General features: G+C 42.4%; 1 protein-coding gene across 3 annotated transcripts in view; it reads left to right on the forward strand.

The window, feature by feature from the left end:
- The first annotated feature begins 3,160 nt into the window (after nucleotides 1–3,160).
- The window catches only part of hcfc1a (host cell factor C1a), a 35,531-nt gene continuing 11,596 nt past the window's right edge, over nucleotides 3,161–27,095 (forward strand). The window contains exons 1-15 of one of the 3 annotated variants that reach the window (XM_063215508.1): nucleotides 3,161–3,426; nucleotides 4,768–4,968; nucleotides 7,951–8,099; nucleotides 8,647–8,807; nucleotides 9,042–9,250; nucleotides 11,331–11,415; nucleotides 11,663–11,769; nucleotides 12,029–12,208; nucleotides 12,573–12,923; nucleotides 13,330–13,481; nucleotides 13,883–14,077; nucleotides 15,148–15,366; nucleotides 16,936–17,037; nucleotides 17,945–18,164; nucleotides 23,776–23,909. In XM_063215508.1, the coding sequence (XP_063071578.1) occupies nucleotides 4,773–4,968; nucleotides 7,951–8,099; nucleotides 8,647–8,807; nucleotides 9,042–9,250; nucleotides 11,331–11,415; nucleotides 11,663–11,769; nucleotides 12,029–12,208; nucleotides 12,573–12,923; nucleotides 13,330–13,481; nucleotides 13,883–14,077; nucleotides 15,148–15,366; nucleotides 16,936–17,037; nucleotides 17,945–18,164; nucleotides 23,776–23,909 (2,460 nt within the window). In that variant the 5' untranslated portion in view covers nucleotides 3,161–3,426; nucleotides 4,768–4,772. Of the gene's footprint in view, nucleotides 3,427–3,655; nucleotides 4,969–7,950; nucleotides 8,100–8,646; nucleotides 8,808–9,041; nucleotides 9,251–11,330; nucleotides 11,416–11,662; nucleotides 11,770–12,028; nucleotides 12,209–12,572; nucleotides 12,924–13,329; nucleotides 13,482–13,882; nucleotides 14,078–15,147; nucleotides 15,367–16,935; nucleotides 17,038–17,944; nucleotides 18,165–23,775; nucleotides 23,910–27,095 lie in introns of those variants that run through there. The other 2 variants (XM_063215510.1, XM_063215509.1) reach the window with 2 other exon arrangements.

Below are 27,095 nucleotides of genomic sequence, written 5' to 3' on the forward strand. Positions count from 1 at the left end.
ATAGACAGCAGTTCTCTTTCTCAAAACACATTGAATTGTGTTAATGCCAAACAGCTTGATTTTGGTTTCATCTGACTACAGCACCTCCTTATCATATCCTAAACCAGTCTGATGTTCGTTGGCAAACCTCAGGTGGGACTGCACAGGTTCCTTCTGAAGTAGAGGTACCATGTGTGCCCTACATTATTTTTAACCTCTGTGGCATTAAGTGCTACCAGTAGTTTTCTCAGTGATGTTGGTCCCAGTAGCTTTGATATCATTGCCTAGTTCATCCCGTACAGGTCTAGGGTGCTTTCTTTCTGTTCTCATGATTATCAAATCCCTACAAAAGGTCAAATCTTGTATAGAACCCCAGACAGGCTGATGGATAGTCATTTTGTATTCCTTACATTTTGGAAGAAATTCATCAACAGTTGGGTCATTAATACCCAGTCTCTTTCTTGTGGCTTTGTAGCCCATTTAATCTTTGTTCAGGTCTAAAATCGTGTCCCTGATATCATTTGACCGCTCTTTGGTCTTTCCCATGCTGGTGAGGTTGGAGTGTGACTGATTCACTCATACTATGGACTGATTCTGCTGATTCAATGTGTCTTTTATGCATGTTAGTATGTACAGGTGTCTTTAATTCAGATGACAAGTTCATCGGAAGTGCCTGGTCTGTGGGCCCGGAACTGTTATCAGTTGGCAGGGGATCAAATACTTATTTTGCTCGATGAAATAGAAGAAATAAATTAATATATATTCTCTTAAGTTAATTTCTGGATTTTCTTTTTGATATTCTGTCTCTCCATATTAGAATACATTTTATCATAACATTTATTGACTGATCATGTCTTTGTTAGTTGGCTAACCAACAAAATCAGCGAGGGATCAAATACTTATTTGACTCACTGTATATGATTCACACCACTGTTCATCAAAGCGTCTTGGTCACCTGTGGTGCAGAACCAGCATTTTTAGCATACTGAAATGGTTCAGAACAAACAGATCACCATATTCAGTACATTAAGTAGTAGTCTGAACATTAATAATGTTCTTCCTATAATTCAATGTCACATTTTTAAAATAGAACAATGCATTTTCAGCCCATCAACCAAATTACAGCATAATCCATCTTAGTCACTTTAAATATTTCAACTCCTAACCATAATAATAAAAGAGATGCAAAATTCCTTCCCACAGCAACAATGCCTTTTCTCTGTACCAAAGTGGAGAACTCAGTCATGGAGAGGAATGTTATTCACTTCCCCCATCCAGCTAGTGGTGACGGGGATGTAACCAGCAACCCCATGGCCACAAACCCGACTCCTTAACCCAGGGATGTCAAACTCTGGCCTGGGGGCCAAATCTGGCCCATGGAGTCATTTTGTTTAGCCTGCAAGATCATTTGAAATATGTATGACAGCTGGCCCATGTACACCATTGATATATAGCGTAATACGATTTGAGCATGATATTTGGTGCGTCATAATATGAGTGGGCGAGTGGGCCCAGGCCAGTGAAACATCTCGCACTCATAGACAACAGATTATGTGCAGGCATATTTCAACTATGATGGGAATCTGAATTTTAAATATGTATTAATTGTGTGTATGCACAATTTCAGTCCATTTTTAGATGCGTCCTAGCATTTCTATAAGAGGGTATGTCCGTTTGTTGGTCAGTCGGTCGGTCTGTGTCTGTCCGTCCGAAACGCATTCTTGAAATTGTTATGCCCTCCTGTGTCCACAACTGGCAGCAGTGCATAGACGGACGTATCTTTGTCCGCCTGTTGGACTTGTTTAAAATGAATATTGAATTTGGTCTGCGAATTCGTTCCAGATTTTGATGGCCCGCGATCAATTCGAGTTTGACACCCCTGCCCCATAAGCCCTGGCCTATGACCACCCCAGTTTCAACTATTGACTTAATTATTACTTTTTACGTGTTCATTTCAGCAACCTTCAATGCCTTCACACTAATGCATTTAGGGTACACAGTGACTACGATGAGGGAAAGAATAGGTGAGCTCGATTGCAAGGTTACCTAAACTTTACGGCAGTTGGAATGAATCATGAAAATATCCACAACTGGTTCTGTCACAACAGCACCCTCTTGTGTTTTAATACAGAATTGTCCAAACCTCCCTCCCAGCAAACGTGGTCTGTTACAGACTCCATCATGAAAACAATCAGTGGCTATCTAAGGCATGTATTCCAAAATAATAGTGAATGTTAATTATTTAAATAGACAATTAAAAAAAAACATAAATGTACATGTTGTGCCTTGAAATTTAATGAGTCCCTCCCTGTAAATATTTACAGATTCAAGAACATTGATGTAACAGCAAAACATGGAAAGTAAATGCCTTTCGAGCAAACATGCTCACACCAAATTTGGGAAATTCCTGCAATGGTTGCATGTTGGGCTTGCCTCATTTATATTATACTGAGCCTTACACAGATCTAATTATTTAAAGGAACGCATTGCACCTTAACAATTGTAAGCCTATTAAAATACAAAAGTCCATTGTCTATTTTGTACATTGTTTCGTGTTCCTCTAGAGATGTATTATTTTTTATAGTGTCCATTTTGTAACTGTGTAAATAACGCTTTCAAATGTCTAGCTCTGACCCTTTTTGTAGTTATTTTATGGCCTCTTATTGTCTGCAATATGTGATTTGAATAGGCTTACTGCATATCTACACTGTTTTTTGGGGGTTTTTTTTGCAGGGTGTGGGGGGTGTATGGTGAAATATGCTGTTTAACTAAATGCATGCAAATGTTGTGAAGCTGATAATGAAGTGCACTGAGAAGAAATTGTAAAATGTAGCTCTTGACGAAGTGTCATTCATATGTGCATGGAACATAGGCTAGATTTGAATAGGAAACAGTAAAATTATTATACTTTTCATTAATGTCTTGAATTCATTTGTTCTTTGTACATTGTACATCATGTTTACATGCATGTAGCAACTTGGCGTGATTTCCCTTCGTATAATACAGAAATACACTCTCAAAGTCTGCATACAGTTGTCAGTCAATTACTAGTATATTATTGGGGGGGGGGGGACACTTTGGCCTATGCTATGTCGCCATCTTTAGTGATGGACAATAGAAAAAAATGTTTCTTTGGCTGGTATTCAGTAGAATAATAACTCAACAGCAGCACAGTTTGACAAATTTGCTGAATGCATTCAAACAAACTGGAGTTAATGAACACTTTCTCGACATTTGATACTCGCCGTTGTGTGTGAAGGAGTCGCCATATTTGTTAGGGATGACGGCTCGCTCATCCCCCGTCAAATACTCCCCTCTAGACTCAAAATATGGCGGCTTCCAGGCAGGCATGAGAGTGGATACTTCTACATTAATCGAATGATTGTTGTCGGTAGTGTTCAAGGGAACATCCGAAAACATCTGTGGGAGGATAACACATTCAAAAAGGTAATTACATCCCAGCTTGAAGCGAAGCGCTTACTGTAAATGTTGTTTTTTGTTGTCAAGAATGAGGCCGCCATTTTTCTTGAGGGAGCTCGAAAAGTGGGCTGATTTGTCGACAAGATGGCTGCTTCCACTGGACAGCATGAACAATCATAACAATTCAACATACATCCTGAAAACAGCATAAGAAGTAGTTCTAATACTGTATTCGAATAAATCTGTTGACCTTGCATGGCAAATGCACCTTGTTGTTTCTGTATTTAGAAGAAACTATTAATCAAGCTAGCTAGCGTATCGTTAACCTAATAGCTTGAAGTTGGCGGCTTTAGAAACTTGTTAAAATGTGCAACTGGAAAGTGCATGTGTTTGTATGGGGCGTAACTGAAGTGAGGACTCGGTGGCTAATGTGTTTGTGTTTCATATGCACTAAAAATATAGTTTTTAAACAATGTTAGCAGCTGTGTGTTCCTTCATTGAATTGATGACAAGATGGCGACTCCCAGGGAGGCATGAAAATAGCTGCCTGCTATAAATGGTGAAAATATGTCATACTTGGGTTGCAAATAATGTCGTAGTGCATTGCGCTCTATGTGTAAGCATGCACAATTCGGTGGTTGCAGTTGATGTTCATCGACTACGTAGTGTGCCATACTGACATCTGATTACAAGACGATTTGCTGCATAATTCTTTGTATTTATTTTTCACGTCGCCATTTTTTAAACTGGCGGAGGAGGTTTACTTGACTGTTACAAGATGGCGACTCCCATGGAGGGATACTCTCTGGTTTCTTGGAGATATCCGTGCAAAATGCAATGTTAATATGCACGAATCTGAAGAAAGACCACCACAGGCTTTTTTCTCATTGTCTATTCTGATGTATGCGCGGAAATTTACAAGTTAAAGGACCTGGGATTTTATTATAGACGAACCGGCTTTTTGTCTTCTTACAGACCGTCTATAAAATGGCGTCTTCCTTGGATTTAACATTTGCTTAAAATGACTTGACAACTATGTGGATGTCGAAACGTCTTATTTTGCCCATTACACAGATGTGAATAAACAACTTTTACTTGGCTTTTTGGTCGTCCCTGGTGCGACAGCAGTTCCTGGCTGAGCTTGACAGGGTCCTGTGCAGTTCAGTCAGCTAGCACGAGCTAATTAGCTTCGCAGGGAAAGGTTAGCTTACAAATTCATTGTGCTTAGCAGGCTAGCACTAGCTAATGGCACGTTAGCTAGCCAGCTGCTGCTGGAAATAGTGCGTTTTCCACGAACTACCTGTCTTACGGGAGCAAAAGGGAACAGAACTTATTCAATATTTTGGTTGGACTTTTTTCTGCACCTAGAGGACATGACATCCCCTGGTTCCATCTTGTCTGGAACCAGCGGCTCAACGCTTCAGCCGCGTTGGAAGAGGGTTCTTGGATGGTCTGGCCCCGTCCCACGGCCAAGACATGGGCACAGAGCAGTTGCTATCAAGGAGCTCATGGTGGTCTTTGGGGGAGGAAATGAAGGAATCGTTGATGAGCTCCATGTGTATAACACGGGTAAGTGAAGTACATTTGCACACATCAGCTAGCCACGGTATCGATAGTCCCAGTAGACTGCATTTCCACACTCGCATACAACTAGCCTACATTTCTCGGCTGTTAGCAGCTAGCTAGCTTTGTGCTAATGCATCACCCCCAGCAAAGTTGTTGAAATGGTTTTGTAGCCTATCGCCTTTATCTCCATATTATCTAATTTCATATGAGTAAGTGCGTAATATTCTCATTGGCACGTACAAACACGCCATGATCATTTCTGTATCATAGTAAGTTTTCTAATAAATTGGTTTGGTTGATGTGCAGTTGACTTGATTTGCCCGTATGGATCCAGTTAGCTTACCACAGCACAAAAATGTCGGTAAAGCAGGCTAACGTTGCATGAATACCCAAACTTTGTTGGCTAACTAGCTCTATGCTAAGTGAGAACCTGATAGCACGCATATAAGCTAAGCTATCAGTTTGCATTGACGCTGTTTGCATCGTCCTACAGGACGATATTGCAGAGACCAAAACATGCAGGGACAACATCCAAGTTGCATGTCGATCACTCTTGCTATCTCTAACACTGGTAGTGACTGATCAAAATCTTGATGTCTGTAGTTATCCTGTAAGGTTGCCGCTGTTCATTTACAAACACAAAACCATTTCAACCAACTTAAACACTAGTTTAGCTAACCTTTGCTGTGTAAACTAGCCAAGCTAATCCACAGCCACGGGCAGAAATGGCGCCATTAAGTAAAAGAAAAATGGCGGAATTGGCGTCACACAGGCCTGTGCCTTAAAATAAAAAAATAAAAAAAACTAGCATCTTCTACAGTTCATGCCTTGTAAGAATGTGCAAATATGTGGGTCATCCTCAATGATTCGATGTCCTTACAGTGAGTTAAAATATGATGTTAAAATCTAACATCAATAGGCCTACCCCACATGGCCGGTACAAAGTATGATCAGGTATGATTATCTGTGAGCCACAGTGTAATTTTGGAAAAGGAATGCCAGCGATTGTTTTGATCTGGTGTGTTGTGTGGGTGTGTCAATGTTCATGAACTACACAGTTGACATGTATCTGTAAATAGTAACTCTGTTGAAACAACAGCACAGTAACATATTTTATGAAATAAAATGTATTTTTTGAGCCTGACCTGTGAAAGGGGACTTAAGGGTGGTTTATGCCTCGAGATCAGCGTCACTGCATCATGATGCAGTGAGCCGCGCAGTTAACGTAGTGAAGCCCCCCCCATCACGCAGGTACTCTGGGGCACCTCCCCAAAATTGTGTCTCGACGCAGGGAGCGACGGCGTGAAAGGGCGAAAATAGGTCTCTGATTGGTCCTCTCGACCAGCCTGCTCTGTCCTCGAGTCGAGAACAAGCGCTACTTCCTTGTTCTAACCTTCGTCGGTCTACGGACTGTGAGCTCTTCATTAAATAAGTTGCCCGTGCTTTGTTGTTTGATTTATTTACACGAACCAAAGACAACACATGCGCTTGCAAGTTACGACGCTGAAGTTATTTGTACAGTTGAACAGTGGTTCCGAGGTCGAGGAAACATTCCGCTTCGTCCTCGACAAATGACCCACTTCTTTGTTCCAAACTACTACTGTGGCTACCAGTGCGATCAAACATGCACGTGATATAAAGATTTAATGTTTCATTTTCATTCTCGTCGAGTCTGTGATGCTAAAAAACAACCGACACGTCTAGTTTACTCTTTGTATTGAAGGCAGTTTCAGCGTGGAATGACATCGCGCAGACCGTGCTTCAAAACAGGGCATAAACAAGAATTAACTGCATCATGGCTGCGTCAAGCTCACTCTGTGGCACAAGTAGGAAGCATAACTGAGCCTTTAATAGAGTTCTTCAGCGTTGACGTCAACTTGTATGCGGCGTTTGGACTTCCGGTTCCATGGCGATTTTTTTACATTGCAAAACGCCATAGAGATTCAGGTTTGGCAAAAATATAAGTTGCACGCCAACAACGAACATTAGCGTGTCCCCGCATCCCTTTCTCATTAGTGGAACGGATCGTATCATCATGTTGGTGTATTCACATGTTAAACCATGACGATTTTAATTCAATATTGCTAACCCCTTTCTGATCATTAAAACTTCCGAACTACATACTTTCCTTTGGTTGCCATGGGTACAACCCTCCGCACGTACATGCCGGCGCCGCTTCTGTAGTCGCCAAAAGTTTCCGGGTTTAGCATATGGACGCAACATCGTATTTATGTCGAAGTTTGACACAAAATGATCAACCGTGTCATACCTACAGCCTATTTTTAACACCCTCGACAGTTTGCGGGGGTTCGCTAAGCGCGTGCTTGCACTCGGAGCTTATTTGAAACTGGCCCCTATACATTCCCAATGGAGGCCGGAAGCCGATACGAACCAGGAAGTCCTTAAATGCTAACATGAAAGACTACAATCTACTACATGCTTCCGCGTTACTGAAGAACTCTATTGCCTCCATAAATAACAGATGACTCATATATTTTTATTTGATGGATTTACCATCTCACCTAGGGTGGCCTGGCCAGACGTCTGTCTTTAGTACGCACAGTACGTCTTTTCAGTGCCTTGTCCGGCGTCCGGCACAGCATTAAGCCGGACACCTGGTTGATTTAAAATCCATGAAATTGCATCTAAACTTGTCTGGGGGAGGACCCCCAAACCCCCCGTCCAAAAATATTTCCGCCTAGGGTGGCCAGACGTCTGTCTTTAGGGCGGACAGTCTGTTTTTTTTTTTCTCAGTGCCTTGTCCGGCGTCCGGCACAGCATTAAGCTGGACACCTGGTTGATTAAAATGCATGAAATTGCATCTAAGAAACCTCCTTGGGGGAGGACCCCAAACCCCCCGTCCAAAAATATGTCTGCCTTTTTACTGTTGCAGACATGGTCACTCTAATCCGTCTCCTTTTCTATAATCCAGTTTGCTAATAAGATAAATAAAATCTCTCTCTCTGTCTCTCTCTTTGCGTCCAGCTACCAACCAGTGGTTCATTCCAGCTGTGCGTGGGGACATTCCTCCAGGCTGTGCAGCGTATGGCTTTGTTTGTGATGGCACTCGCCTGCTGGTGTTTGGAGGGATGGTGGAGTATGGAAAGTATAGCAATGATCTGTATGAGTTGCAGGTAAGATCAAGTCTGCTTGTCCTGTGTTTTTCATTGCTTGTGGTGGAGAATAGATTAATCACTGAAGTTGATGGTTTGTCTTTGTAGGCCACAATATTACCCTCTTTTACTGCCCTCTACAGTTGTTTGAAGAAATTGCCACAAGAGCTTAGCTAAAGTGCAGAAGTTTTCCCCACACCCCGAACCAACACAAAGCTTACTTTTAAAAACAGTCATGTGAATGACGGTCAAGTAACATTTTATTTTCCACATGTTTGTTTGAGTATGACCAGTCAGGTCTGCAACTGTGTATAAATAAACATGCTGTTTATTTTGGGGGGCAGCTGTGGCCCAATGTTTAGGGAGGTGGTTTTAAGATCAGAGGGTTGCATGTTCATATTCCACATTTACCTATCCTTACACCCCCATCCATAGCTAAAGTGCCATTGGGCAAGGCATCTAGTACCCACATTGCTCCAAGGACTGTAACCAATACCCTTTAAATAACAAAGTTGCTTTGGATGAAACTGTCAGTGTAAAGTAATGCCGTTTGTTGATGTCTTTGTAGGCAAGTAGATGGGAATGGAAGAAGCTGAAGCCAAAATCTCCAAAGAATGGCCCCCCTCCATGCCCCCGACTGGGACACAGCTTCTCGCTGGTGGGCAACAAGTGTTACCTGTTTGGAGGGCTAGCCAATGACAGCGAAGACCCTAAAAACAACATTCCCAGGTAGCCTCACACTGTCATATCTCATTGTTTTCACAGAATTCTTTGGATAAAAATTTACTGGGGAGGGGGCGTGACTGGTTGGCATAAATTCTGTTGGTACCTACACCCAAAGGTAAAGAAAGGAATGTGATGGAAGACAACAGCACTCTGGGAGAATGGCAGTGCGTGCAACCAGCCGCAGTGTGATAACTGGATGCAAATGAAGGGTTTGTGTCTTTTTGTGTCACCATCAAGGTATCTCAATGACCTGTACACGTTGGAGCTGCGTCCTGGCTCATCAGCGGTGGGCTGGGACATCCCCATCACCTACGGAGTGCTTCCCCCGCCGCGGGAGAGCCATACCGCCGTTGTCTACACGGAGAAGACCACCAAGAAGTCTCGCCTTATCATCTACGGGGGCATGAGCGGGTGCCGCCTGGGAGACCTGTGGACGCTCGACATTGGTAGGTGACGTTATAGAAATGTAAATAATGCTGTGCAATGCACTGAATGGGCCGCCTGTTTGGTTTTTGTTATTTGTATTTTTTTGATGATGGTTAAAAAAAAAAAAAAAAAAAAAACTTGTATTGACTAAGATCTCAAAGTTGAAGCAAATCTTGTGACCAAATGCTGCCTTGTTTTTCTGTAAACTTTTTTTATTAACAGCTGGGCAAGCTTGAAATGGGATGCCAAGCATCTGTGATAAAGGAGTCTGTTTTATTTAACACAGCAAAAAAAATCCTAATATTTCTTAATATCAGTAACATGCTTTATACACAGCATGGAGAGTGTTTGCTTAACCCTTTAGCTACCAGAACTTTTTTTGAATAGGCCGGAATTCTACCAAGAATTCTAAGAAAAAAGCTGCATTTTGGTCATATTTTAAATAATGTCAAATAACTTGAAAAGAAATGAAAAGTGTCAATTACAAGTTACTTTCATATTAAAGTAGAAAAAACACACTTTCAAATGGTATATAATTTATGGATAATTAATTGTTCAGTATTCCCATAGAGTGCATTTGATGTGGATTAAATGATAAAAATGTGATGAAATCCGATATTAGGCCTATTTAGGCCTATATACAATACAATATATACAATACAATACAATATATTTTATTTGTCATTGTGACAAGCACAACGAAATCTATATATCTATATATTTAGGCCTATCTATCTACCTATCGATCTATTTATCTATCCTTCCGTCCATCCATCCATCCATCCAGGGTCAAAGTTGAACAATGAACATGTGACGACAACAAATGTCGTTCACCCAGAAGTCCTGTTTTCAAGCGGTCGGCCTATGGATTATATGCGATAACTGTAATGGACTACACTAGCTAATAATGTTTGAACTGAACCATGCCAAAGACGTGTAAGGATAACCGTAGAAGTGTCCGCGATAGCAGACAGGACATGAATGGAGCTCTAAGGAAGTTTCAGCCCCCGATTTGGCACAGGTAAGACGCGCCAGGCATCACCGAGTAATACGGAATTGAAGTGCTACAAACACCACGTTGGTAGGCTATTATTGGAAGTTAGCATTCAACTCAACGTCTTCACGCATATTTTTATGAAGGACAACGTGGAGTAGTAACAGTCCTTGACTGCTTTGCCAAAGCTGACACGCAAAATGGGAGGGTAGGCGCTGCGCTTCCTTCACACGACGCGCCTGTTGCACAGAGCTTGTTCCAGGAAACTAAGATGGTTGGATACCAACATATGGTTTGACTCTGAAAACACACCGAAGACAGTTTACATTTTTAGTAGCGTGTTGACATCGGCTGGACAGTTGTGTTTGCTATTTAGGACCATGGCAGAACCCATCACAGTTGAACACCATCTCATAAGCCTAATAAAACAACATGATCTAAAATAGCCCAAATAGTCATAAACATGTGCTGTTGACCATGAAAATAGATCGAAGAGGGTTGGAAGTTTTCATATTTAGTGTATATTGATTGTAGAAACAGAATGGTTATGTTTGTAGCCATTCAATCTCGGACGGCCGTCATTTGAATTGACGGCAGATTGCCAAGTCGCATAAAGTGGCGCATCTCGAAATAAAATCTAAAATACTGACAAATAAAATAATATAAACATATAGTTTTTATACTGAAAGTGTATCGAGGAGGGTCTGTAATATTGAGCTAAAGTGTTTGAAAGCTGGGAAAACTGCATGATGACGGCCGTTCAGCCGTATTTTCATATGAAAATATTCCGGCCGGCCGCGGCCGTTATGGTACAGATCCAGCCGGACGTTCACGGCCGTTATGGGAGCTAAAGGGTTAATTGCTGCTTCTCCAAAATATTTTTCTTTTGGAATCAATGCAGAGCTGCATATGAAATGTTGACATCGGGACTTATTTTGACAGTTTCACATTTCAACAACCTGGGAAAACAAATGCCCCTCTTTCTCTTTTCATACTGCGGGTCATACCATCACACTGTACTTGGAACGATAACCTGTGAGAGGTGGGATGGAGTGGTTGGGTTTATAATATGTCTAATTTTGTCTTTATTGCACTCTGACTGACAGACACGCTCACTTGGAACAAGCCTGGAGTGAATGGCACTGCTCCTCTCCCACGCAGTCTCCACTCAGCCACGACCATCACAAACAAGTAAGAGCTCCCATTTTCTGGTTTGTCCGGGGATAATTAATCATCATAACATTTTTATTGAGAGATCCTGAGATCAGCAGCACACAACATTTTTTTCTTTACTTTCATCAAAAAAAGCAATTGCTTGGCAATGTTGCTGTAGAAGGTGCCCTATCATTACCTTCACTCTACTTGGCTGCATGATAAATTGTTCTTCATTTGTCTTGGTCAGATGGGCATAATTGTGTTGCTGTTGTCTTGTGTGTAGAATGTTTGTGTTTGGAGGCTGGGTTCCGCTGGTTATGGATGACGTTAAAGTGGCCACTCACGAGAAGGAGTGGAAGTGCACCAACACGTTGGCTTGCCTCAATTTGGGTATGTGACATCATTGAGAACACTGTTTAATGGTTTTATGTATTCTGAAGCCACGTTTTGTGTTCATCAGAGTTGCATAAAGCAGAAGTAGAATGTAGTCTTGCAGTGTGTCTACCTCATTCAGCACAGTGGAATGTCTGGTATATATAAATTATGCAAAGTCGTGTTACTAGTGTTGTAATTACATCAGAAAGAGTACTTCTACTCTGTACCCCCCTGGTGTTAATTCATGTGTAACTTTTTTTATTTTATTTTTTAGATTCAATGAATTGGGAGACTGTGTTGATGGACACCTTGGAAGATAATATACCAAGAGCTCGTGCAGGGCACTGTTCTGTGTCAATCAACTCTAGACTTTATGTCTGGAGTGGACGCGATGGTTACCGCAAAGCCTGGAATAACCAGGTGTGCTGTAAGGACCTTTGGTACCTGGAAACAGGTGAGATTGATACTACTTTTTTATACTTTTTTTACATTTGCTGTGTGTGCACTTGCTTTGTTGATCTTTTCCACAAATGTAAAGCACATGTTGCTGGTGTAATGTGTGTAGTGTCTAAAACTGATTTTTAAATTTCTATTTGTTATTTATTTGGTGTAGCTGTTGTAAATAGTTAATTGGTTGAACCTGGTCATGTCTAGTTTGAATAGGCTGAGAAGAAGAATAGAATAGAATAAACTTCATTGTCACGCCAGCATGAAAATTGCCTTTGGTTTCACAGAATAAAAACACAAATAGCCAAAACACATACAAATCGGTGTTCTTGTTTTTCACCATACCCCCCCCTCCCACACCCCACCCACAGAGAGGCCGGCGGCACCGTCCCGAGTGCAGCTGGTGCGCGCCAACACCAACTCCCTGGAGGTGAGCTGGGGGGCGGTGTCCACGGCCGACACCTACCTGCTGCAGCTGCAGAAGTACGACATCCCCTCCGCCACCGCCGCCACCTCGCCCTCCCTCAACGCCGCTACCTCTCTGCCCGGCAACTCCCCCAAGAGCCCTGCGCCTGCCTCCGCCGCCCCCGCTGGTCAGAACCTGCCACAGCAGGCGGGCATCACGCTGGTGCCCCAGGCTTCCTCCCCCACGGCGGCGGGGCTGCCCGTCCTGCCAAACATGCCTGGGAGCCCACTGGCCGCCTCCACAGCCCGTGGCCCAGGTGTGTAGTGTACTGTAGCTGTTGTCTGTTAAGGTTGTCGCGTTTTGTTTTTTGTCATGGTTCTTTGATTACATTGATGACCACTTGCTATTTTTTATTAGTTGTTAGTTATCTGAGTCTTTGTATTTATTTACTGTATGTATATTTTTCAACTGTAAAGCTTTTTTGAGGGCCTTGAAAAACGTCATCGTTTGGTTTTTTAAAATGTATATTTTTAGGGGCTTTTATGCCTTTATTTGATAGGACAGTCTTATCTGAGATTGTGTCAGGAAGTGAGTGGGACAGAGAGACGGGGTGGGATCGAGAAATGGCCCCTGCCGTACTCGAACCGGGGTCCCGTGGGCATGCAAGTAATGAAGTATACTGAGGTATAATAAACCACATAATTATCATTGTGTTTCTGCAGCTATCCTAAAGGTGGCGGCTCCCCAGGCCGGTGCCGGCACCTCCATTGTCACTGTGCGCCAAGCCAACCAAGCCGGCAAATCTCCAGTCACTGTGACATCACTTCCTGCAGGCGTTCGCATGGTTATACCAGCACAAACTGCACAAGGAACGGTGAGGCCTCCTTGCTGCTATGACTGTCACTGTTCACTGACAACTTTAACCGTTCAAAAACACTTCAGCAGTAATTTGGAGAATGGAGTGAGAATGCAGTGTACCGTAATTTCCGGCCTATTGGCCTCACCTGAATATAAGCCACACCCACTCCAATTAAAAAAACAAAGGTACATGTATAGACCGCACCTCTGTATAAGCCGGAGGTGTCCACATTGCAATATGGGATATCTACAAAACAAAGCTCTGGACCTAATTCCCTTCGCATTGTCACATCGATAAATAGCCACATCATAGTGTTAGGGTTCAAAGTATGGGAAAAAAGTAGCTTCTTCTAGACAGAGAGTTGCAAGTATTCAAGCCAAGTTCTCATTGTACTTAAAATGTGTTGTGTCTTCCAGCCAATTGGAACCAGCCCTCAGATGAGTGGCATGGCAGCTCTGGCCGCAGCGGCAGCCGCAACTCAGAAGATCCCGCCCTCCTCCAGTCCCACGGTGCTGAACTTGCCTTCGGGGGCCACCATTGTGAAGTCCGTCGCCATGACGCAAGGCTCCACCACACTCCCTACCACCGTTAAAATGGCCTCCCCAGTCATGGTATGGAGGATCTTGAGCTAGTAACTTGATTTGGTAGATGCTGTTATGTCAGATCACCTTTAATGCAGATACCCGATTTCCGATACCCGATATTTGGGGCCTGCTTTGCTGTGCCTGCTGCGCGGAGATCCCTCACTCTTTTAAAAGAGTCGCCGCTCTTTTTAACAGTCAGTGGCAGATTCTCTCTCTCTCTCTCTCTCTCTCCATTAGAAATGCTGAATTGTTAAGGTCAGTTTGTTTAAATAGCCTACATGTTTGATTTATCTGTAGGCCTATTTGCCTCTACAACTTATAGCGCTGTTCATTTTGAAATTTCAATATCTTATGACTGTAAATGCTTCCTAACAAATATTGCAGTGATTTTTTTCATCACCAAGTATGAACTTGACCATTTTTTGAAGATGAGATGCATTTTGGAAAAAAGAGATGAGCTCTGGTCTAATGCGCCATCTGTCTTAAGAAACCCCCAAGGTTTTTTGTTGTCATTATTTTGCTAGCGTGCCTATTCTGAATGAGCCATTTTGATATAGATTGATATAGATTAATCTAGATTAATTTCATAATTACAGTGAGATTAATCTAGATTAAAAAAAATAATCTATGCCCACCCCTTGTAAAAATGCTACATTTTTTTATTACTGTACATGGACAGGGGTGTTAACAAGTAATGATAATGCCAGGGGTTGGTCTAAAATTTTGCTCACAAAGGTCTAAAAAAAAGGTCTAAAATTTGGCCTACTGAATCCTGCAATTAATTGTGCCATTAAATTTTGGGAGCATCAAACAGTGTTGCAGACCTCTCATTTCAGTTGTCATATGTTTTGTCCAGCACCTGTGCTACTGATGTGAGCGCATTCTCTGACTTTTATGGATATCACCTGTAATGCCCATGGACTTGGGATCCTTGGGATTGGTGGTTATGCAAGTGATGCATTTCAACTATTACACTGAAGTTCCAATATTTTGTTGTTTGAAGTAAAATACCGTTTCAAACACTGTCATTACATAGGAAGAGTAAACTTTCCCATCTCAATGACTGATTGATTGATTGATTGATTGATTGATTTTAGGTGAGCAACCCTGCTACGCGCATGCTGAAGACAGCGGCTGCTCAGGTGGGCACGGCCACGGTGTCCAGCCCCACCACCGGCACACGGCCCATCATCACCGTGCACAAGGGCGGCACCGTCACCGTGGCGCAGCAGGCACAGGTGGTCACCACCATGGTGGGCGGCGTCACCAAGACCATCACACTCGTCAAAAGCCCCCTAGGAGGCGGAGGAACTCTGGTAAGATCCCTTGCCTTAATTTCGACATTTTGTTAACAAATGTTGAGCTTTTTGACTCTTTTCATTGTTCAGTTATTCGTATTGGAAGGGTTAACATTTAGGAAATATTTTATGGAGCACAAGGTCTACGTGGCCGCTCACGTGTCAAAACGAGACATCTTGGTTGGATCCCTTGCCTGGGAAAAAAAGCTACTCTCTGGCCGTCTTTTTTTTGTCGGTCAAAGATATGACTTGACAGAACTTGGCTTGCACGCTAATGGTTTTGATTGGGGTTAGGCTTCACTTTGCGGGGAGGTGGGGTTGGTTAAAGCGATACTGTCCCATTTTTTGAAATAAGCTCATATTACACATCCCCTTGAGTTAAATAATTGAGTTTTATATTTCTCCTGTACTTTCAACCGTTCTCTGAGTATGGCAGTGCTCATTTTACCTCCATGCTAGCAGTTCACATTGAGTCCTATGAGACCAGCTGGCGGCTAACTGGTCTCATAGGAGTCAATGTTGACTGCTAGCTTGGAGGAAATATTTGCACTGCCGTACTCAGAGATCAGTTGAAAGTACAGGAGAAAGGTAAAACTCAATTATTTAACTCAAGGGGATGTGCAATATGAGCTTATTTTCTAAAAAGGGACAGTATCGCTTTAAGGTTGGGGTTTTTGCAACTCAAAAGATGCTATTCAGTTAATTAAACAGTTATACAGTTTTGCATATCGTAGATGTATGTATGACCGTTAACCCTCTAGATAATTCACCTTTTGGAATTGAGTTAATTATCAACACTTTGACTTTTATTTTATTTATTTTAGATTTGATTGCCATGCAAGACATGGCAACAGCATTGTATAGCTGTACACTGCATGCCAAAGTAAAAAAAAAAAATGCTTATGAAAGATGCATGATTGATGGAAGTTTTTATTTAAGAGTAGGTTTGGGTAGTTGCTGAAGTATCTTATGCAAGACTTTTAAAGGCCAGTTGGAGATAGAATCATCATGTGTTGCACCCATGAGTAATTCCAGAGCCGTATGTCTTTTTTACAGAATGATAGTGTTTGCGCCGTGTAGAACTTCCATGTGCTTTGTCCTGTCTGCCAGTCGTCTTAGTGCTCTGCCTGTAATTTGTCATAGGGAAAATGCGTTTTTCTTTTCCTTCCACACGTTTCCCTTGTGCTTTGCTGTGAGGTTATAAGACCTACCAGCCTTGGTACATGCAACAGGTGTTAGGTCATGGTTTGAGTCGTGCACATAATATTTTTTGTGTGTGTGTTTGTTTGTTTCTGTGTATCATTCCGCATGGCCATAAGCAAGGATGTGTCTCAGATCCAAATGCATAGCTGCATACAGTAGCTTCCTCAGAGCATGCCTACTTAACTCTAATGTTTGGTAACACTGCGCTGTACTGTCGCTTTGGATAGAAGCGTCTGCAGATCGAGTGGTTGTCTTTTTTTTTTTTTTTCTTTTTTTTTTCCCTGCTTTTGGTTCTTGTTCTCCCCTCGTCTCTCCTCCTTTTTTGTTCTGTGTGACTAAGAAGTACTTGACTCCCTTGCTCCTCTCCCCCTTCTGAATGTGTAGTTCTCTAACCTGGGGAAGGTGATGTCCGTCGTGCAGACCAAGCCAGGGCAGTCTGCAGTGACGGGACAGTCCTCTACCAGCCCACTCACTCAGATCATACAGGTGTGGGCCCTTTCGAGCGAGCGAGCGTGCGTGCGTGTGTGTGTGTGTGTGTGCGCGCGTGTGCGCGTGCGTGTGCGTGTGTGGGGGGGGGGGGTGGATTGTGCGTGCACTTCCAACCATTGGACCATGAAGCTTGTCGTCGGTAGCGTGCCTGGGATTCCTGCTCCCTCGCCACCCATCTGATGTGTCTCCTAGAGTTTGAACTTTTATTTTGAGTTTTATCCAAAGCGACGTGTTTGAGGGGGCCAAATGCATTTAGACATCATAGATAACAAGCTAGGATGTGTGTGTTTAAACAAACAACCCTATTACTGCTGCATGCGTGTTGACTTTTAATGATCGATGGAGTTCAGCAGGTAGTTTCTTAAATGCAAAACTCTAGATGTATATAGCAGTCAAGGCTTCAGGAGAAATTAGACTTGGCTGTTTTGGTGGTGGACTGTTTTGTTTTGGCTTAGCTTTACTGTTAAGGCAAAATAACGAATTGTTGGTGGTCTACTTTAAAATCAGAACAGAGGGCAGATGGCATGATCTTCCTAAATCATGTCTATAAAATGACGTCAACGTCAAACCAGGCCAGTCCAACTCAACCATTCTAGCCAGTGAGTCAAGTCAAACAAGGCCATTGAGGGGCAAGATGGGCAGTTTCCTCACTCGCTACGTTTACATGTTTTTAATTTCAAATTATAATTCACAATGAAATAGTTCAGTTGAGTTAACTTTGATCTTTCATTTAATTCTGAATTAAGAGGTGTGTACATGATGTTTCCAAGCGGAATTGAGCTTTATTCAGAATTAAATGGAGTTAATTCGGAATTAAATGTCTCATGTAAACGTAGCAAGTGTTCCACTGGCAAGCTTTTGAAATATTTTTTTGTTATTTTAATCTGCCCTCTCCATGTTGCAGACGAAAGGGCCTCTCCCTGCAGGCACCATTCTGAAGCTCGTGACGTCGGCGGACGGTAAGCCCACCACCATCCTGACCACCAGCCAGGCGGGGATGGCCGGCTCCAAGCCCACCATCCTGGGCGTCAGCAGCATGTCGCCCACCACCAAGCCCGGCACCACCACCATCATCAAGACCATCCCCATGTCGGCCATCATGACCCAGCCAGGAGGAGCCACCGGTGAGCTCACACTAGTAGATCAGTGGTCTTCAGTTAGGGGTGGGCGATATGGGCAAAAAAAGTTATCTCGATAATTTTTAGAATTTTCACGATAACGATAATTTGACGATTATTTCCAAAAACACTTGCAAAAACAAGTAGGGCCTATTTCGGGGGGGGGGGGGGGGGGGGGGGGGGGGGGTTAGTAATCAATGTGTACCGTAATATGGGAATCTTGGCAGGGAAGGGTGAGTAAAAGAACATTGTAGACCTATGTAGCCTAAACTGCATGTTACCAAGAGGTCTGCATAAATGATGACATGTCTACATCACAAAGCATGGCAGTATACCAAAGCTACACATTTATGCTGTCTATGATTTGTGCATGATTCCAGACTAATTTCAATTCTGCACTGGAGGTAGTAGTGCTGCATTTGTGTTTTAACTGGGGAGGGACGTGAGACTTGGGAAAAAAATGCTGTGCTGAAGAGCTTTCACCTTTTGCATTGAATAATATATGCATATGCTGGACTGTAAAGTAATACTTCATCACTTGTCATGAAAACGTATCCATGTAAATAAAACAGTTTTATGATGTATAGCTAATGATTCTGTTAGAGGACAGACATTTTTGACTGGAAACAGTGCATTTGTAGATGGGAAGCAGAACCTAACTATGGCAGCTGCAAATTGCATGTGTTGGATTTCACACATTGTAATTTAACTCACTGCGCGAGTCTAACTTAACATTACTTGTCCACCTACATACCTGCCGACCATTACGCATTTTGTGTAGCAGATACGAATTTTGACATCAAACTACGGTGCTGTCTCTTCAAAATACGGGAAAACCCAATAGCAAAGTGTATTCACGGGCCCTTATATTATTTCTCTGTAGACTTGCAACCAGCCAGAGCCGTAGATATGGCTCTGCTTGCAACTCTCGCGCTGGCCTTTCCATTGGCCAGCAACGTGTGGGGGGGAAATATTGACCAATCAGGGCGCTGGTTTAATAGCTAGGGGTCTTTATATGTTGTCGCTCCGCTCGAGTCATGGTATCAGCTGCAGATAGAAAGTTTGCTTCGAAGACACACAAGCAGAGAGACTACTCCTATAATCTCTGACACAAGTGTCCTCCTCCTGTCATCATATATTATCCATCTTGGTGCTGTCGCTGTAGTTTTACAAGTGAGCACCGTCAAAATCACCGTTTCAAAGGTAAATGGGTTTTGAGAAAGGTAGCCTCTATAGGAATAGTGAATTGCGTCCAGTTGCTAAATCCGTAAACTTATGAAAATAAATAAAGCTTGAGGTCTGTCGTCCTGAACATAATGGTTCACCCAATGTTTCGCCGTATTTGACGGCAATATGTTGGTACTTTTTTGATATTGGACCGAAACGAGATTACTTCCGAATGAGAAAATGTGGTCGACTGCGCTATAAATTAGCAGATTAGCAGCGAACTAAATTCGGTTTCCCTTTGCGTCGGATCATTTTAACTGGGGGAAATAAAGCGATAGTTCTAACGGTTGTGCTCGGAGTACATCCGTAATCTACCATGACACCGTATAAAGACATAGGAATACTGGAGTCGTGGACGATTCTGTGAACAGGTGTAACACTTGTGCGTCATACCAAACTATGCATTACTCCACGACTAGAACTATCCGTAATTAATAAATAAATCACGTATGGCAATCTATTAATAAATATTGTCCTGTCATCATGTAGCCTATGTGCAGAACACTGAACAATAGCCAACTCATAACGGCAAATGAGGGTAGATAGGCCAATATGTAGAGAAGTGAAAAAAGAAGCGTGCATGCACCTCAAAAGTTACTGTGGAAGTTCCAAGCAGTGGCCATTAGCCCTGGTCCATCAGTAGAGCCACATGACGTGTAGGCTACTGAATGGATGCAAGTGTGATTTTGATGTTAGCCCTCAAGGTAATAATATTAACCTGACATTATCCTAGCCTAGATGACACCTGTCTTTATCTTTTTCTCTACAATCTGCTGATACTTCTTCACAGTAGGTGACAACATCACCATTTATTAATATTGGAGGAAATGATGTAGTAATCATTGCAATTCAACTTTTTGTTCATAAAAATCACTGAAATGCCTCTGTATTATATAATCAAATTGTAAATTTCCCTACATGTACCTTCTACAGCCAAAAAATAATAAGCAAATGCTTCAATTTCATACTCAATTCCAGCTCCTTAACACCCCCCAAGTGACCAAATGTTCTGTTTGGCTGGTACATAGGATAACTTACTAGCCAGACTGGTGGTATGTTTGACTTGTAAGATTAACAGCCATATTGGCTGGTGATCAATAAAATTAATTTAGAGGCCTGGATTCCAGCACACTATATCATAACATTTTATTGGTGTCATGGTGTGAAACAAAAAAAACATCTTCCATGAAAGTTCAATAATGTATGGTAGTTCAAAGTACTGTGAAGAGCAAGATAATCTGGTGAAATTGCCAGATACACGGGATGTTAGGCTAAAATGCATTAAAATGCAGGAAATTGCATTTAAGAAAAGCTAATTTTTCCTGGGGGAGGACCCCTACTCCCCCTGCCTGAATGAAGTTTCCCATATTTTCCCCCTTGACATTTGGCAACCCAAGGTGTGCAAAACAAAGTAGCCTCTCAGATGGGCCCGCCGGCGGCCCATGGTATCGTGCTGTGTTGACCACATTTTCTCACTTGTAGGTATTTGTTGCGCCATGAATTGCCGCGCCGCGATAAATTGCTACTCAAAAAAAAAATTCAAGGTTGGCAGGTATGCACCTATGCAGTTATGATATCTATACATGCAGGTGGGTGTTTGAGTAGTGAGTAACAGCCACTCTAGTTGTAGAGAACAACATTGCTTGGCTTAGTTCGCTAACTAGCATGCTAACGCGATTTCTCAGACCAGAAACAAAGCTATTTCTCTTCCTAACTATTTGGCTTTCCATAATCACAGACAGTTGCTGATTAAAGCACATAGTTCCAAAACGCCCTCAGCATCATGCAATGGCTGGTTTAATGGTTGAATTCCTCATGTAAATCCACCATTTGGATAGCTTAACAGCAACTCTCCTCCACTGCCCAGCAGCAGCAGCACTGCACGACTCGAGTGACACGAGATCTCCCTCTCTCTCCGTCTGCCAAAAACGCTGCAGCACGCCCCCCTCAGCACTGTCTGATCATTGGTTCACAGACTTACTCTCCAGTTCACAACAACATTACTATTGGCTCAAAGGCTTGGCTATCGTCGCTGTCTGGAGGAGTCCTGTCACAGCGCTTTGTTGAGTTTAGCGACTTCATAAAAATATCTCTATTGCAAAATTACTCATCGTCAAAGCAACATTCACGATAATTTCGCAGACGATATATATCGCCCACCCTTATCTTCAGTTATTTTTCCCCTAATAAGGGCCAAATTTTGTAGCGCAAATGAGCCAGAGGACCACAAAAATAATAATCCGCCCGTATAACCACAGATGGTATACATATATATTTTCATTTGTTCCAACCTCATGGCGGGCCAGATGTTTGCCATGCCCGGGCTGAATCTGGCCCGTGGGCCGCCATTTGGAGACCACTGCAGTAGATGATGGATATGACAACTAGAGACCGACCGATATGGGTTTTTCTATTGCCGATGCCGATATTTAGAGGTCAGAGTCAGCCGATGGCCGATGTGACCAGCCGATTTTTTGGGCCGATTTTTGGGGCCGATATGCCATCATATTATCCTTAATTGGCATGCTAAAAATATACCGGTATATAAACAATATTCTTTTTCATTTATTTATCCATAACATATGTATTTTATTAATTAAAAGTAACATATGTTCTATTTACACCCTTAATATTCATATAGATAGGCCTAGTAGAAATATTATGTAGGCCAGGGCTGTCCAAACTTTTTTAGTGAAGAAAATACAGGAAAATAAACAAGGGGCCGGGCCGCACATTAGCTGTGAGATGACCGGTTCAATGTAACAAATACACAAGGGAGGCAAAAGCTGTCTGATGGCCCATGATTTATTTCCAATATTTTCAAGAGGCAATGTAAGAAAAGGTAACACAAATTGCATAAATATTATTGTGTCAGTGTAATACACTTGTATGAATTATCCACATGTACATGGTTAATAATTAAGCTTATTATTAATTGTTTTTTATTATTATCTTGTTATTTTATTGTTGCCTACAATCAATCAGTGCATGTTTATAAGCTGTTTAATTTGTATTTAATTCTTATTATGGCCAGCACTCCTTCCCCTGCACTTCATGGGTCAATGTGAAACTCGTGCTGATCCAATCAGATCAAGTGCCTCTATCTCACATGCACGCAGGCAGCGATGTAAACAAAGGCAGCTCTCCTCTCTGTGCCTACCTCAGTTTAAATGAGCAAGTTCTGTCGTAACCTAGCATGTTTAGCTAACTTGCTATAGCCACAGCAGAGGCAATTTTACAGGATGGATTCACAAAGCTATCAAAAAATAATGTCACTTATGCGCAACATGCTTACAGTATAGCATGATACTATTCCAACTGTGGGTTAAAGTCACAAATAAAAGTGCTAAGCAATCGCTAACGCTAACCGCTATTCAGTTTGGAGTGTATATAAGCAGCTGTAGGAAGGCTATGGTAAAAGGCACTCGTGGTCACACACCACTAGCAACTTTGATTTCAACTCCATTGCCGTTGAAAACAAATAGACATGGGGTGAAAGTCAATCACATGTCAGATTTGCATCCTTTTTTGATAAAATTTCGCTTAGATTTTAACTTCCTATTGTATTTTTAGAGGTAAACTTCACACTGGTTACCACCAGTATTAGGGCTCCCAGTAGCTGCCCGCTGATGTGCCTGAGAGAGGTGTGCCTGATAGAGAGGTGTGACGTTCACGGAGCCGGTTCTTTTGAACGGCTCCCTGAAGTGAACTATGGGGGCAGGATCACAGCTGGGGGAGCCACTCGACTGTTATTTCGTTCGTTTTTCATTAATTTTAAGCACGTGACCTCGACCTTAAAATCGGCGCAACCAAATGAGAAAATCGGCCGATGCCGATTCATTAAAAAATAGCAAAAATCGGCCGATTAAATCGGCCGGCCGATCGATCGGTCGGTCTCTAATGACAACTAGATGCCCCGTTGACCACACCTTTGTATTGGAGCGAATGGCTCAAGTCAGATCGCTGCCATTTGTAGCTAGTATATTGCACCTACCATATTTTATGGTAGATGCCGGTTACACATATGACAAATACCCAGATACCAAGACGGTGGTGCACTGCACAGGGTTGGGCCATGCCAAAGGGCTGAACACAGCATCTAGCGATCTATGACGGCCAATTAGCAGGGCTGGACGTTAGATTTTCACAACTCACTGGCCACTGTGGCTAGTGGTGTTCTCAGAGTCACTTGCCAGCCATTCAGACTTTGTACTAACAATGGCTTTGTTACCAGCTAATGACACTTTTTTTGTTTGTTTTTTACTGGAATTGTTCATCTTAAGTGTAAACATTGTTAATGTTGCTACATTTGATATACATTATCATTCATGTAAACATATCTGTTTTGCACTTGTTGCTATCTGTGGTAACTATATTTCTGTCCCCCCAGTTACCAGCAGTGCTGGGATGAAGACCCCCATCACCATCCTCACCACTAAGATGATGACCTCTGGCACCCCAGGCAAGATCATCACCACCGTGCCAAAGCTGGGCACCGTAGGAGGCCAGCAGGGCCTCACCCAGGTACTCTCAAAGACAACATGCTTTCACCAGGGTCCCCGCTGGGCTTTAAAAAGTATTAAAAAGCATTACATTTAGAACATGCGATTTAAGACCGTGAAGAGCATTACATTTAGCTATTTTTTAGGTGTGGCATTACATTTGAAAAGGCCTGGCATTAAATTTCACCCGGACACAATGTGTTAAAATATAGATGTCTGGAATAGGGTTTAATCCCGGGACCCGGGATTCCCGGGAAATCTGATCAAAACAATTTCCCGTTTCCCGGGAAAGCCATGACGGGAAACCGGGGAAAAAAATTAAGTGCGTGTCTATTTGTTGTCCTAGCAACAGTAAGCAACAGTGCAATCTAGCAGCGGTAACACCAGAGACGGTTTAGAATAGGGAATCTTTGGTAACACTTCAGGCTCACTTAAGCAGCAGCAGTAGGCTACAGGACCTTTTCAGCAATGTCTGGTTCTGCTGCCAGTTTTGCCTGGAGGCATTTTCTGAAATTGGACAATGACAGTGCGAAATGCACTTTGTGTGAGCGAATTATAATAGTAAGGTCGCCAAATTCCGCCCACTTCACTGATCACTTCACTGAAAACGTGATAATATCACTCTTTCAAATACTATTTAATTATGCTCTCGTATATTTTTGGATAGCGGCAACTGTGTAGATGAGGTAATGAGCAATATTAGCTAACATTGGTTGTCCTTTCTATCGTAATTTGGCGATAACGTCCAGTAGGGATGGGCATACGGTGAAAATTTCTTCGTCGATCGTCGGGAGAATTAATGATTAATAATCGGTTAACCATTAACATTTTTATATTAAAAACAGCACACATTTAGGCCCACCATGCCCTATACTCTTGTATAACAAAAATACATCAAAAACATCATGTTTTTCTTTGAGGATTTGTTTTTATTAACAACACAAGTGTCAAGTGATTAACAAGAAAAGTTAAACCTGAAATGCGCAAACGAGGGAGGCTTCAAGTTGCGAGCCAACAACGAAGGCACATAACGGTGCAGACATCGAGGCGAGGCTATGTTGAGATGAATCACCGCCGTCTTTTACCAGGCTTGGATGCGCGGTGTTCAAGTGATACATGGACGTTGTCGATTAACTGTATTTGTAATTCACATTGCAGTAATTACAGTAGGCCTACACTTTGTCATTTTCTAACCGAAAGTAAAATGAGATTAGCCAACATTTCCAGGCAAAGGAAACATCATTTCTAGAGCCAAATAGATCGAAATTTACCTCAAAATAGCAATGCAATTTCGTTACAAACAATATCCAACACAAAATGATCACTTACATACTTATATTGTCCAAGGCTCAAGTGTGAAAAGATATTAATTGCGGGAGAGATGAAGTCCGGTTGCTTTACGGCAGAAAACACTTGAAAAAACTGGCTGCAACTAACCAGGAAGTAGAGTTGCGCTTAAGGCGCAGTACAGCGAGAAAGTCCACTAGGTGGCGGTATTCACCATAGGATTTACGTGAGAGAAACTAAACTCAGGCATGGAATTAAATGGAAGGCAGAACAACATTCAAGTTTTTGTTTTGATTTTGTTTAACGGTTCGTCGGCGAAAATTAATTTCTTCGACTAAATATTTAATGATCAATCATCGGTTAATCGGTTAATTATGCCCATCCCTAACGTCCAGCATGTCCAAAATCTAGCTTCTCTGGCGAAGGGACTCACTAGTTTAGGCGCAAGAACAGCCCTCTCGAGGGACACGGCGTCAAACTAGTGAGTCCCTCTGGCGAAAGGCTCCAATTCCGCCCGCTTGATTTCAGGTCACGTCTGTATTTCCGTTTATTATTCCTTCATGCTGTTGTGTTGATTTGGTTCACACGTGTAATCCTGGCTTTACCGATGCAGGAACTGTGGAAACGGTTGAATAGGCTACTTTTGGTCCTAAAGTGAAACAGGGAAGCGGCCAGGGCGAGTTTATAGCCAGAATGTCGTCGTGAAATTAAAGTTCCATCTGCCGTTACGACACCCTTCATTGCAATGCTGTTTATGGCCGTTTGACTCGGTTTTAAATGTCATCACCGTTTCAAATATTAAGCATACAAACTCCGTATCATGTCGATATCCATTCCTGACTTAAACAGTGGACACATAATTAACTAGTAGGCCTATATAGGCTATAAGTAGGAGGGCGGAATTGGGGGACGGGCAGGCGACTTGGTGTCACCGTCACCAACAATCCGCCCGTCATTGATAAGCGCTGCATGCTGCGCACAAGCTATCATCTTACACTTCATTATTATTGTTGTGTTGGTGGATAGTAGAGCTTAATCTTAATTCTTTTCTCCCAATAATGATACAAACACTAACAACTTGATACAAATGCCAGTTTGGGAGGAACAGTTGAATTATAGCCCCTACATGACTAGATCAAGAAATGGGAGGAGGAAAAAAGAAAAAAACCCGGGATTTCCCGGGATTCCCGGGAAATTGGTCGTCCTATCCCGGGATTTGATTCATGCCATTTTCGGGAAAAATATTAAACCCTAGTCTGGACAGTCTTCCATAAAAACATTGTTTCATAACTAGTAAGGCAGCAACAAGGTTTCGAGACTGAACATGCCTGGGGTAAACAATGCACTCGATAGTGACAGGCCCGCGGGGGTAGCGGACCCTATCGTTCGGATCCCCCTACTGGATGATGGCGATGGCTGACCTAGTAAATCCCATCGCCGCAGTACAGTTGCGAACCATTAAAATGTGACAGACCATTCATAGTCAAAAGCGCCATTTACAGGCTTTTGCTTGCATTTTCGGAAGTGTGCCCTCTGCTGTTCATGAGAGAAACGGCAGAATCTGTCGCAACTCGCAGCGGGAGTTCTAGAGATGTAGGCCTATAAAAATAGAAAGCCAAACACGGCTGCTGTAGGGCTACTGAACGTCTGACTTATGACTTACCACAATGAAACATAGATTTTTGTTGTAGCCTACATTGCCAGATCATTCCAAGACCATGTGACACCATTGTTCTGGCTGCAGAATTTATAAATAGATTACCAAACACAACATGCTTCTGAACAAAGTAAACAATTGTTTCACTGAACAACATTTAAGGGAGAGGATAAAATAACTCTCTAAGACATTTTATTATCCTCAAAATGATGCAGGGTCCATTCTGTAGTGTAGTAGCTGTAGCCATATCTCTTCGCAACTCCT

The sequence above is a fragment of the Engraulis encrasicolus genome, chromosome 14, assembly GCF_034702125.1.
Source record: "Engraulis encrasicolus isolate BLACKSEA-1 chromosome 14, IST_EnEncr_1.0, whole genome shotgun sequence".
NCBI lineage: Eukaryota > Metazoa > Chordata > Actinopteri > Clupeiformes > Engraulidae > Engraulis > Engraulis encrasicolus.